The 14,505-nt window shown below is 35.8% G+C and overlaps 1 protein-coding gene across 2 annotated transcripts; it reads right to left on the bottom strand.

The window, feature by feature from the left end:
• Positions 1-5,297: 5,297 nt before the first annotated feature.
• On the bottom strand, positions 5,298-10,284 carry LOC125235707. Of its 2 annotated transcripts, none has more exons than XM_048142272.1 (2): positions 10,059-10,284; positions 5,298-8,397 (listed from the first exon to the last, which is right to left on the bottom strand). In XM_048142272.1, exon 2 carries the CDS (start codon positions 8,237-8,239, stop codon positions 5,726-5,728), a length of 2,514 nt encoding a protein of 837 aa, XP_047998229.1. In that variant the 5' UTR covers positions 8,240-8,397; positions 10,059-10,284; the 3' UTR covers positions 5,298-5,725. The 2 variants fall into 2 exon arrangements, with proteins under 2 accessions (XP_047998229.1, XP_047998230.1); XM_048142273.1 differs by lacking the exon at positions 10,059-10,284 and adding an exon at positions 8,927-9,016.
• Between the last annotated feature and the right edge of the window lie 4,221 nt (positions 10,285-14,505).

Raw genomic sequence — 14,505 nt, 5'->3', positions numbered from 1 at the left:
TTAAAACACTTTCGTTGAATTTTCGTAACTCATTGGAAAAAGTACACGTCGAAATTGAGGAAAAGTTGTACAATATTCGCTGAATTTTATCATAATCTTAGAAAAACGACAACAAACAACAAATAAAAAAATACTCTACATTCTTATTTATCAGAAAATAATTTATTAAAAAAATCGTCTTCATAAATAATGAAAATTAAAAATAATATTGTCAGTATGTAATACAGACTCTTGGTGTTCTTAACTGGACAGACTAGCCAAAATAAAATACTCACTTTCTATGACACAATTATGACATGTAAAACTGTAAATATTCATTTATACCATAATTTAGTCATGTGTTCTTAAAGTCGAATTTATGTCTATATAATATAATAAGTGTTTATTTATTTAACTATGTTCCTGTAGCTAATGTCAATTCCTTCGGCCAAAACGGGTCATATACTCATGTGTTACGATTGTTACATAGGTATGTAGTTAGATATTGTCATTTGTTTTTCTATTTTTAAATAGAGAACATTAATGTGATACACAAATGTGTGATTGTTTTATACATATAGTATTATATATATAGTAGTATTTTAATAAATAATTAAATTTAGACATGTGTTTGATTTATTTTAATTAATTACCATACCCAGATAAGTATAAGTTGCAACCGTTAATCACCCTTGAATATATCAAAGGAACGAAGGTGATGGATCAAATTAATAATACAAAAATAATTGTAGGTATTTATTGGTAGCAAAGTAGATACATTATAAAATCGTATAAAATATATTTAATATGTGCACCAATCATGAGAGGATTAAAATAAAAGAATGGGACGAGTATGTCTAAGCTTATGGCTAATGAATAAGTACCAATCTATGTAGGTACAATAGGTGCCACTTACCGATAAAAATTAACTGTTTTATGAAAGATATACCTATACCTTACATACCTTTTTAATAGTATGTACATTAAGATACAAGTGCGTACAAATTTCCTTTTCGCGCGTGTATCCTACGACGTTTTTCAGTACTGACGGCCCTCGGAAGTTACGACCTGACAAGAAATGAACACTTCTCGCAGTAGTGCGTACAAAAAGCACCATCTGTACTGAAAAGGTATATCGCCACTCGTTTCGAACATACTTTTTTACGCATTTGTATCGTAATGTAGTGATATTTAGAACAAACTGACATAACAATAATATTATGAATTCCACTTATGTTGTATACAATGAACGGATACTAAAAAATATTACAAATAAACCTAGGAGCATGCAGGGTGTCCCAGAACTCCCAGAAGTACCACGCCAGTGACACCGGAGGTGCGGCAGCTCAAGACAACATAAATGACCTTAGTAGTTACTAAACCGTTTTGTATATGTATATAAAAAAAAAATTTTTTTTAATCCTCTTTCTTTTTATTGAAATCCTTAATCTCATTTATTTATTTATTCGTATGGCTTAATTGTTCAGTCATTTATAAAGGTATTCTAAGGTTCTGGATCCATTGGATTACGTCATTATCAATCAATCTCATTAATCCCATAGTTAAATTAAAAGTCAGATGTCTTATTTTATCAGTAAATGACTCATAATAAAATGTTACCCGCCCGTGAATGAACCATTTGCGCACTAGTGCGGGCAAAAAACATTGAGATTTTTTGGTTAGTAGCGAACACAACATTTTTGTGTTTGCTACACCGCGGGATAGAGAAACTATTAAGAAAACAATTTTTTTTTATTGCCAGCAGTCAATATGGCGAAATGCGGAAAAATTGAAGTAACAGAACACCCGATAGGAAAAACAAAGTATCAAGGCAGGTATGTCGATTTAAAACCCTCCGTTCGGTCGTGTTTTAATTGGCATACGCTCTGTGGCCCAATAATGGAGAAGATACTTATTACATATTGTTACTTTAAAATTTAAAAGAAAAGTTTGTTGAATATTATAAAAGCGATTTGGAAATTGCACCCACAAAGGCTAGGCTTTGAGAATAGTTTTTAAAGAAGTAACTTGGAAAGGGTGTTTTTTCATTTCATTCAGTAATGTACTACTTTACAATAGAAATTAGTTCAAAAAGTTTTACTTGAAATTGAAAAATAAATAAGAAACTATTACCCCTTTACCAGGCAACGGTCTCAATGGCCTCAATGAACGACTTTGCGCACTAGTGCGGACAAAAAACATTGAGGTTTTTTGGTTAGTAGCGAACACAATATGTTTGTGTTTGCTACACCGCGGGCTAGAGAAACTATTAAGAAAACGACTCAAGTATTTAGGAGATGGTACTTTTAAGGTAACTCCTCTACCGTTTTACCAACTCTATACGCTTCACACAGACCTGAGAAAATTTGACGACGAATTCAAGTAACGACAATAGGAACTTGACTGTAGTTAAAATAAAATATTTTATACCGTGCACGAAATAAAGCATCAGACAATTATAAGAAAAACATGGACAGAAGTTATTTTTAGATACAATTTCTCAATAAGTCAGGTAGAAATATATAAAGTAACTGAGTTGAGCGCAACGTCACTCAATTCGATTTCATATAAATTCCATATTAGCAAGTCGTTCAAATTCGTTTTGATAGTTCTTAAAAAGAAGCTGATTTGACTAGGAGGCAAAAGTAGCCTAAGTATGATTTGTTGCCGAATAAATTAGAAGATACGTACATGTTGTTATTTTCAATGTTAAAAGAAAGCTTCCACTCAATTTTAAATTTTATAAAAGCGATTTTGAAATTGCACCCACAGATGCTTTGAAACGAGTTTTAAAACAAGTAATTTGGAAAGGGTGTTTTTTTTTCTTTGCCAGCAGTCAATATGGCGAAATGCGGAAAAATGGAAGTAACAGAACACCCGATAGGAAAAACATAAGTATCAAGGCAGGTGTCGATTTAAAACACTCCGTTCGGTCGTGTTTTAACTGTCATAACATTGGCATAATAAAATGTTACCTGCCTGTGAAACGAACCACTGCGCACTAGTGCGGGCAAAAAACATTGAGATTTTTTGGTTAGTAGCGAACACAACATTTTTGTGTTTGCTACACCGCGACCTAGAGAAACTATTAAGAAAGCGACTTATTTAGGAGATGGTACTTTTAAGGTAACTCCTCTACCGTTTTACCAACTCTATACGCTCCACACAGACCTGAGTAAATTTGCCGACGAATTCAAGTACCGATAATAGGGAAATTTCTCAATAAGTCTGTAGTACCTTTGGAGTACGCTTTGTTGCCGAATAAATTAGAAGATACGTACATGTTGTTTTTTCAATTTTAAAAGAAAGCTTCCACTCAATATTAAACTTTATAAAAGCGATTTTGAAATTGCACCCACAGATTTGAAACAAATAATTTGGAAGGATGTTTTTTTGGTATTGTCGCAACTGGTCTAAAACGCAGAATGTCCAGGTAAGTATAGGTTGGTTAGATTCGTTACGTATCTTCAATTGGCCGATGGCCAAACTGCATGGGTCCATATTGGCTCATATAAAATTATTTGTTATAAAATTATTGTTTATACCGATTTGTGCTCCGAATGATCATTTCTCATAATTTTACTTATCATAATTTTATTTCATTATTATCAGTAGTACTACTATCACTGTTCGTAATAATCATTTAGCCGAAAAATTTTAATCATAAATTCTATACAAATATTTAATAACATTAATAATTTTGTGTCTAAGAAAATCATTCATCATAAAATTATTTAAAAAGTGTTGGGGAAGTTCTATGAAAAATTTTCATTAAAAAGTCGTTTCTGGTTTGCTCACGGTCAACCTAACACGCTCCTCCTCGCTACGCTCGTCGTCGCACCTAACTGGACTGACACATGTGATTTCTGTTCTGTTAACAATAATATAACCATAAATTATATTACTCGCAATCGTTATGATTAATAAGTATATAAACATTAACATTAGTATAAAATGTATTTATGATGAATGACATTATGAACATAAGTCATTCGAAGTTACGATAGTTATTAACATAAAATTGTTATAAATAATGATCGTTATAATGTAAAATTGTATGAGAAACATTTTCGGACTACCAATAATCTATATAATAATTTTATATGAACTTTGGCGCACCCAAACTGCATAGAATAGGAGCTCCGCATAAGCGGGGCTCCGTCGATATTGCTTTAATTAAAGTTGAGATAAAACGGAAAAAAACCATTTTCATATTGTGGATATTTTGCGTTTTGTACCAGTTGCTAATAACCCGTTTTTTTTCATTACCAGCAGTCAATATGGCGAAATGCGGAAAAGTAGAAGTAACAGAACACCCGATAGGAAAAACGTAAGTATCAAGGCAGGCAATCAAGGCACTAAATGGTGTAATGAATCAACTATATGTATGGTTCCAAACCAACGGTTTGGCCCTTAATAAGGAAAAAACGTCCTTCATGACCATCAAACTGAACGGCCATGCCAGCTCACCCCTGAGAGTGTGTGCGGGCGGTGCCCCTATACAGCAGGTGACCTGCACACGCCTCCTCGGGTTCCAGCTGGACAGTGCTTTAACATGGGAAGCACACGTTGACGAGCTGTGCGGCAAGCTTGGGCGAGCGTGTTTCGCGCTGCGCAGGCTTACGCACACCGCGGGAAAGTCCGCGGTAAGAGAGTGCTACTTTGCCACAGTGCACTCACTCCTTACATACGGCGTAGAATTGTGGGGCCGTGCAGCTGACTGGAAACGTGTGTTCTCCATGCAAAAAAGAGCAATTCGAGCTATGACAAACAAAGCAGCGGATACCCCGGCTCGTGATCTCTTTCGGGATATGAAGATCCTCCCCTTACCTTGTCTGTTTATACAACAAGTAGCACTATTCACGCGAGAAAATATTGCCAGGTACAAATGTAAAGGTGTTAACGAAAAGTATAACCTCCGCAGTAACAAACATAAAAATAGGCTGGTAGTCGAAACACACCGACTCGCCAAATCAGCAAAATTGACACAAATTTTGGGACCTTGTGTATATAATCGGTTGCCCGACACTATTAGAACTGCAGCTACCACCGCGGCGTTCAAAAACAAATTAAAGTTGTGGCTATTGACCCACTTGTTTTATACTCTTGAAGAGTTTTTGAACCTACCTATCCTGACATAATATTATAATGAAATTGTAATTTGTACTTAATTACTCTATAATAATCCTGATAAGTTTTAAAATTATTATTTATTATTTATATCAATAAATGTATACAAATCTTATACATAATGCCAACCTGACGTGTAACTTTGTTATTAATAAACTATTTCATTTCATTTCATTTCATTTCAGGTAGTCGATTTAAAACACTTCGTTCGGTCGTGTTTTAATTGTTATAACATTGGAATACGCTCTGTTGCCCAATAATTTAGAAGATACTTATTACATGTTAATACTTTAAATTTTAAAAGACTTTTCTTTTATTGTTGAATATTATAAAAGCGATTTGGAAATTGCACCCACAAAGGCTAGGCTTTGAGAATAGTTTTTAAAGAAGTAACTTGGAAAGGGTGTTTTTTCATTACCTATTTATTTCATTCAGTAATGTACTATTTTACTATAGAAATTTGTTCTAAAAGTTTTGAAATTTTAAAATAAATAAGTAACCCTTTTCTCAGGCAACTGGTCAATTTTTTTGTAAATATTTTTAGGATTAGATATAGAATGGCCATGAGGCCCGAATTGAAGTTTTTTATAGTTTCGCTGCGTATCACGGTTTTTACCTAAGTTTTGTTTTGATTCGGTCTCTTTATCCGTGGTTTGGGCCCGCACTTTTTCAAATTAACTTCACGTTCCTCACTAGAAATAAACTCTTCAATTTCTTTATCGTTACTGAATTTAATGATTCCTTCTTTTTTAACTCGTTGGATTCGACTTACATAAGTTTTGCAGACATTTATAAATTCATTAAAGTCGACTTTTGTTATAATATGCTGGTATAGCGAATACACTTCATCAATTTGCTTAATTACATTAGGTGGGAAAATATTTATCAAATCTCCGTGATATTTTTTTCTCTTTAAAATGTATTCGGTGTATTCATCCAAGGTGGGATATTTGTCGGAGTCTGTGACGCATTTAATAAACAGATTGTATAAGGACAAAAGTCTGTCAAACTCAAGCGAATCAATGGCATTGTAAGTTATATTTATTTTATCTGTATCGCTATCGTTATTTATAACTGCATTTTTTGTAACCTTAAATAATTCCGCGTAAAATGATTTGTTATTGTCAATTGTGAAAAAGGGTCGGAAGGTTTTTTCATTTATGCCCACTTTAGTGTCATCATGAATAAAATACAACAAGTGCACGTAGTCATTAAGATGAACAACTTCATCATCATTAAAAGCATCATCACCGATCATAGTTTTGTGATCCAAGTTTAAGTAAGTAAGTTTAATTATGTTACACGGGTTTTCAATCTCAGAAATTAGAAACCCATTTACTTTTTTGAATATTCTCTCTATTAAATAATACAGCTTTTCCCTGTCAGTTGGAATTCTTTTCAAAATCATTACATGCCTTATTACATCTTTACGTTTTTCAATACTCTCCATATCTAAATCGTAATCAAGATACTTTAATATTTCGATCATGTAATCCGCCACGCCGTAATACATCCTTAAGCGTTCGTGATTGAAATTTATAGGATCGTTTTTGAATAAGATTGATGATAATTCCACGCAGTACCACAAGGCAGTCGGTAGGGACGTTACATGTGTCGGGTCCAGTGGTAATCCTGATAGCCCTATTTTACACACAGTCCTACTAATACGCTTCATGGCATATTTCTTAAATTGTTCAACTACATTTCTATCCATCCATTCCTTATTCTCGCAATTTTTCCACAAAATGTAATAAAACAAACCGACATTGTAATTTATCTTTTTGAAATCAAGATATGTTGCCGCTAAAATATAATCGTTGTATTTATCAAATTCATCAGTGTCTATGAGTACTAGCCCGCCGTGGAACGGCCTCCGGGTACGCGGCTCTGTCTTATTAGTGTTTGTCAATAACTGCTTATAAACATTCAAAGTATAAAAGTATCCAATAGACTCACTTATATCTGAATCGTTTAACAAATATAACGGACAATCCATAACGGACTTAAATTTATTAAAACTAGCAGGCGATACTTGAGTTGAATCATTTGTTATGTGAAAGATAAGTTTGTTGAGCATGTTAAATTCTGTTAATAATATAACTGGTATACCTTTTTCGTCATCTAGGATAATATCGGGGAATTCTATTTCTTGTTCAGCAGGAAAGTTAACGTCTACGATCGGCTCTTCTTCAATCAGATTATCAAATTTAGTACCGAATTTCAATGCGTCAAACGAGTAAGATTTTTTTTCACTGACAATGTAATTAATCAAGGTTGTAATTGCTTTTTCAACCTCAACTTTCATATTATAAATCGTAGCATTGAGATTTTTATACCAATCCGTTTCAACGAATTCGCGCAAAAATATTTTTTTGTCTTTTGTATTGAGATTACGTTCATCACTATTGTGATGCGGTGATTTAGACGACAACTCTGCAAACAGGCGATTACGCAAATTCTTCAACTTTTCTATTTCTTCTAAAGCAAGCACATCGTGTTTGAATGTATTGATATATTTAATTTTGATATATGATTTTAAATTTTCTTTTTCAACCACGAAATTATCTAGGTTAACTTTACCATAGTCGTATTCTTCGGAAATATTTACATTATCCAAGAGTTCATAATTACGATATACCATACATTGGTTTTTCAAAAAAGACGCCGCTACAGAAAGGTCGATTCTATTTTCCCATATATTAAAAGCATGAAAAACTACTCTTTCATAATACATACTTTCATTTAGTTTAAAGCATCGCATTGCTTCATTTGGAAAAATCTGGCCATCAGTAACAATATACAGTAGCTTAATTTTATTATTTCCATCATTGATGTTGTGGTTGGTTTGGATCCATTCAACAATCGTTCCCGGATCAGTACCCATGTTCCCATCTTGCAGCTCTTCATATGCCTTAACAGTTGTGTTTTCGTCGACTTCGTAACATTTGCTTCCCCAATGTAAGTAAATAATTTTAGATTCAGGAGACTCCCCGGCAGCCGATAGTTCTTTTTCTATATTTTCTTTGTCACTTTTAAATTGGTTTAATGTTTTTAAACCATTGCTATGATAGTGCTTGTCTCCTCCAGTTGATCCCGAAAAGTCTTTTGCGTAAATGTAGTAATTAACCATTTTGAGGTGTGACAAGTGGGTATTTCAAGAGCAGCGTGACCAGGTTAAATCGATCTGGACAATATTGTAGCTATCCTTGGCGGGGCCAGCCTCTGCCGGCAACGACCGGCTGTCAAGTCGTCGAGACCTTATATCCAGCAGTGGCAAAAAGGGACCTCCTGGAAATAGAGAATGCACCTAAGTTATTTAAAGACAGCGCATCGTGGTAGAGGAGAGGGGGCCAGATGGAATAGCGGTTGACGATAGAACCGAGAACTGAGATTGCTGTAATGACTGCGCCTTCAAGTTGGTGTAGTGAGATTAGTGACCAGCCAGAAAAAAGTGTCGTCCACTATTTTATTCCAAAAATATACTTTTCGGCTACTTCCTAGTGATTTTTGAGTTTTATTTAGTTCATATTTGTCACAATACCACCTCAAATAAAAAAGATTATTCAAATGGTCCAACAAATGGTCCGAACAAACACGGTGAGCCAACCATACGTGCGAATGAAAAGTCCCATCGCTGTGTCTCACTATGGCCGCCGCTCACCGCTGTCGCGGACCAATGGTTTATAAATAAATAGATTGCTATTATTTTTGGATATTAGGTATTACCGATGAAATATAAGGAAGGAAAATATCAATATATTTTCATCATCCTGTCGGAAGTCTGTCAAACCCATGCTAGCTCCACGTTACCACTTACCACAGTTTTTTGCATAAAATAATATTTTATATTTATTGAAATCATTCGCTCGCTCAGCAGGGTTAGTATTAGCACATGATTGCCGCGAGAGTATATCGCCGCGAGATAGACTACCCGTCCTAATATGTCATTAATACTTTACACTTAGAATTAGAAGAAGACGTGTCAACTATCTCGCGGCGACATACTCATGTGCTAGGCCTACAGGAATCAAATAGGCAAGTGCGGTTAAACAACTTTGCTCACTTGTAAAACAAATAACTAGGTAAGTACTTATTATTTTTAATAATTTTTCAGGTTTGTAAAACCCAAAGGTTTGCTTGTCACGAGTTGATGCTATCTTGGATGGGTCACCAATATGCAAATATTTTTCGTTGCATGACACAGACGCTGATAACAGTTATCACTTCTGGCAATTTAATGCAAAATAACACCTAAGTACGTCTGCGCTAAATAATTGATAAAATAATCGACAAGAGCGAGTCGGAATAACCCCGAGTCGGAATAACCCATTTGGATTTTCGTATAAATATGACTTGTCGGACCGGTCTGGCCGAGTACATTTGGGTAATAACTTGTTTAATAAGGGTCTCCTGAAATCGGCTTTCGACGACCAAAAATCCGCATCTTAGTATATACATGCGTATGGCTGCGTTCAGTTCAGATTTACGACGCCTAGCGTCCTCATATTAACGAACGATTTTTGCTCGGCTAGACCCGATTTCGTACGATGGGTTTAGGGAAACTCTACATGATTCGTTTTTTTTTGCAAACCGATGGTCATTTCTTACATTGTGAACAGGGAATAAATATTAATCAATAAACCCTTGGTCCGGTCTATAAAGTGCATTTTAGGTACATGCCTAAAGCTTATTAAGAGGAAAATACGAGAAAAATTAGGTAAAAAATTCAAAATAATATAAAATAGCATGAAATTCCTGACAAGAAATATATGAATATGACTATTGTCAAGAGGGCGCTATTATTCTGATGTAAATAAATAAATAGGTATAAATAAATAACACAGTTTAGTATATTTATAATAATATGTAAAAATAGTTTTAATAAAATTCCGCAACTTAGCGCGTAGCTTCTCATATATTACTGGTATGAAACTTGAAGGTGAACTTACCAGTCAAAATAAAAATGTTTGCAAAGAATCACTGTCTTTTTAATTTAAAAAACAAATCGATCAACTCTCAACGCAGCCACTGGTACTAAATACTTGATAAGTCACTTGGAAGTAAACAAATAGCTATGCAAACACGATAAAGTTCTGTATTTATGCGTAAAATGTTTTTTATAATAAGACTTTGGTCTTGACACTGTGGCGGCTGACGCCACACTACTTAGAATGGGAATATGCTCCAGTCTGCTTTTATAACTCCCAATTTTTTTAATAATTATGCAATTTGCCTTATAGGATAAGGACTAAACAATAATGAAAAACACAGTTTGTATCAGAAAAATATAATAAATTTTAGTTATTTTTATTTATTGGTTTACTAACAATTGCTTACACCGTGATTGACATAAATAAAAACATTTTGATTATAAATGATCGCTAAGCGTAACAATTACTTAAACGTAAACACCACATGCATCAAATAAATTAATAAAAATATTTAATATGTCTGTTCATAATATAACTAGGTTTTAAATTCATAAGTTTCATAACGAACTGCTTTTGTAACTCCCAATTTTTTTAATAATTATGCAATACGTGCACAATTTTGTCTCAAAAGGCCTAAACAATAAAAAAAAACAGAGTTTTTAACTGAAAAAGATGTCCAAATCAAAAAACATACATTACTGAAGTTTACTGTTGATATTCTGTCCCGTTTTAATTTAATAATATGAGTGAAACTCGTGTTGGTTTAAATCAATATATCTAGTGTATTTGATTGTTATTATATAGGTACTAAGTGTTATATAGGTACTAATACTAAGTGAGTATATTATCTGGATATTGGGGGAAAATGCAGAGTAAAAAAAGGAATAGATTTTCTTTACTTAAAATAATGCGACCACATTGATGTAGTTTAAAATAGCGAGAAGTGAAGGAATATCTTCCTGACATAGACAGTTATATATATGACAATTTAAAAAAAACCAGCCAAGAGCGTGTCGGGCCACGCTCAGTGTTAGTTCCGTAGTTTTCCGTATTTTTCTCAAAAACTACAGAACCTATCAAGTTCAAAACAATTTTCCTAGAAAGTATTTATTCTACTTTTGTGATTTTTTTCATATTTTTTAAACATATGGTTCAAAAGTTAGAGAGGGGGGGGGACGCACTTTTTTTCCTTTAGAAGCGATTATTTCCGAAAATATTAATATTATCAAAAAACGATCTTAGTAAACCCTTATTCATTTTTAAATACCTATCCAACAATATATCACACGTTGGGGTTGGAATGAAAAAAAATATCAGCCCCCACTTTACATGTAGGGGGGGTACCCTAATAAAACATTTTTTTCCATTTTTTATTTTTGCACTTTGTAGGCGTGATTGATATACATATTGGTACCAAATTTCAGCTTTCTAGTGCTAACGGTTACTGAGATTATCCGCGGACGGACGGACGGACGGACAGACAGACATGGCGAAACTATAAGGGTTCCTAGTTGACTACGGAACCCTAAAAACCATGTTAGAGTGTTCGAAACACAAATACCACAATAGTAAAAAGGTTTAACAATATTAAGACTGAGTTGCATCATGCATGGGTCAATGGTCCCCATCACAATACTCAGCCGCTATTTTTGATTGACTCATTTTATTAATTTTTCAAAAATAGGTAGGTAAGGCTAATATTCTTTTTAAATAATAATAAACACAAAATTGAATAAGTAAACAATGATGAAATCGCAAAATATACTCAACATTGCATCATGCGTTCGATTATTGCGGGTTTTACCGTCTCCTACCTAACAGATACTCTTGTATCTATATATAAACGTGCGTGACAGGGAGGAAGGGGTCCAAAAATTTGAAATTTTGCGTGACGTAATATGTGGATGAGGATGCTTATTTAATTTTGGTGGCAAAATTTCGATTGCATTAATGAAAATAATATTAGGTATTTTGATTTTATTCATGATCATGTTTTAGAATTGTCTTTTTACTCCAAATACTGTTTTTATGCGTGATTTGTTATATATTAATTTAATTTAAGTGATTATTCCTTTTGTATAAATGAACATTTGACGATTGTATGTGTTTTGACGATAGTGTATAAATATTTACTGGTGTAGTTAAAAAATGTATTGTATATATAGATTAAGATCATCATTTGCATGTCACTTTGCGACGAGGTAGTTGATACTCACTTTATGTAAAACTAGGTAAACCTGCATGCACAATTGCACACTAAGTACATATCTTATGCAAATAAGGGCCACTTGCAACGAAAATGGTGGGTTAACCCACAATTTTCGTTGGTGCAAGTTTTATATGGAATTTGACAGATGACAGCCCACTAACCCCGAGTTAAATGTTTGGTGCAAGTGGGCCTAAATGAATTATGAACCCTTGCATTTGGCCGCACTAGTGCGCAAAATAGTTTATTTCATGTCAGGTCGAAACTTCAGAGAGCCATTTTTTATCTTCTATATGAGGTCTGTGGCACAATCGGAAGGCACAATTTGAATTACTTAATTGTGGCTGCGAGGCTACGGTACACGCACTACGCTCTTTTATTTCTAAGAAAGAGGGCGAAGTTGTTCTGAAAGTTGACGTCCGCAACGCCTTCAACTCTGTTGACCGAGGCGCCTTACTCATGCAAGTCAGAGAAAAGACACCTGAGCTTTATAATTTTGTTTGGCAATGCTACAGCACGCGTTCCAAATTACTTTTTAAAAATAACCTTTTATTTTCATCAGTGGGCTGCCAACAAGGTGACCCTTTGGGTCCTGCACTTTTTAGCCTTGCCATCCACCCTGTCCTGGTAAGTCTAAATTCTAAATTTAATGCTTGGTACCTCGACGATGGTACCCTCGGAGGTACCGCCGACGAGGTATTTGAAGATCTACGAAATCTCATTGAAAAATTTTCTGAAATTGGGCTCTCTTTAAATTTTTCAAAGTGCGAAATATTTTTTTCTGACCGCGGCATCAATTAATGATTCAGTTCTGTCAAAATTCTCTACCTTAGCTCCTGGGTGGCTAGCCGAATGGCACAATCGCTCACGAAACGCTCACGAAACGAAGCGCTAGTAGATATCTATCTCTATCGCGCTTGCGTATTGGCGCGACAGAGCCAGCGGCGTATCGCTTTCGTTTGGCGTCGGAGAAATGCCATTCGGCTACGGGGCCTGGCATTAAAGTTTTGGACAATAATTCACTTTACCTTCTAGGTTCGCCAATACTGGACGAAGCTTTCCCCGATTATATAAATAATCAACTTCAAAATTTTAAAAACTGTTCTGACCGTTTACTCCAAATCAACCCACATATGGCCTACACAATAATAAAATTCTGTTTGTTTGTTCCCAAACTCACTTACGTTCTGCGTTGCAGTCATTTTTGGAAATTTCCCAGCCTTTAGAAAAACTAGATTTAGAAATAAAATTAACAGTGACTTCCATTTTTAATATCGCTTTCGATACCCCACAGTGGTCCCAAGCCTCCCTGCCTATCAGGCACGGTGGTATTGGCATAAGACAAATCTCCGCGGTTGCTCTTCCGGCATTTATTTCTTCTGGTCATAAAATTGAAAATCTGTTCAAGAAAATTCTTAGAGCTGACTCGGTCGTCCCTTTCTTGCAGGAAGCGATGACGAGCTGGAAAACAGCCTGCCCAAATGCAGACCTTCCCATCATTCGCCATTCGCAGCACCAATGGGACGAGCCGCTCTGTCGGCTGGTACGGGATAATCTCATTGAAACGTCTACCAGCACCACAGAGCGCGCTCGTCTCCTTGCTGCTGCAAGTTGGGAATCCGGCTCCTGGCTGCAAGCCCTGCAGTCTAAGAACCTAGGCACCTTGCTGTCAACGAACACCCTTAGATTTTCTTTATGTTTGCGTTTGGGTGTTGCTTGCGTGGCCCCTCACCAATGCCAGTGTGGCACAAGCGTCTCGCGGTTTGGTCTCCATGGCCTATCCTGTTCCAGGAGCGTCGGCCGTCTTTCACGTCACGCGAGCCTGAACGACATTCTCCGCCGAGCTCTCGTTACGGCGGGCGCCCCAGCGGTTCTAGAACCGCCTGGATTGGCTCGCGACGACGGAAAGAGGCCGGACGGCATGACCCTCGTGCCTTGGAAGATGGGACGCCCTTTAGTTTGGGATGCCACATGTGTGGATACCCTTGCGGCGTCCCATCTCCCAGGGACTTCAAACAGAGCTGGTGCTGCCGCCAACTCCGCGGAACACCTCAAATGGCGCAAATATGCAGCAATTGATTCCAGTTTCATGTTTGAGCCGTTTGGGGTGGAAACGCTTGGGCCGTGGGGTTCAGGTGCTCACAGTATCTTTAAGGAGCTTGCCAAGCGCCTCGTCGACGCGACAGGAGACAAGAAGGCTGGCACTTACCTAGCACAACGCATAGGCATTGCCGTTCAACGTGGCAATGCCGCCAGCCT

Source organism: Leguminivora glycinivorella, chromosome 18 (genome assembly GCF_023078275.1).
Source record: "Leguminivora glycinivorella isolate SPB_JAAS2020 chromosome 18, LegGlyc_1.1, whole genome shotgun sequence".
Lineage (NCBI taxonomy): Eukaryota > Metazoa > Arthropoda > Insecta > Lepidoptera > Tortricidae > Leguminivora > Leguminivora glycinivorella.
The sequence above is the reverse complement of the archived record's forward strand: the minus strand, read 5'-3'. Positions and strand labels throughout refer to the sequence as shown.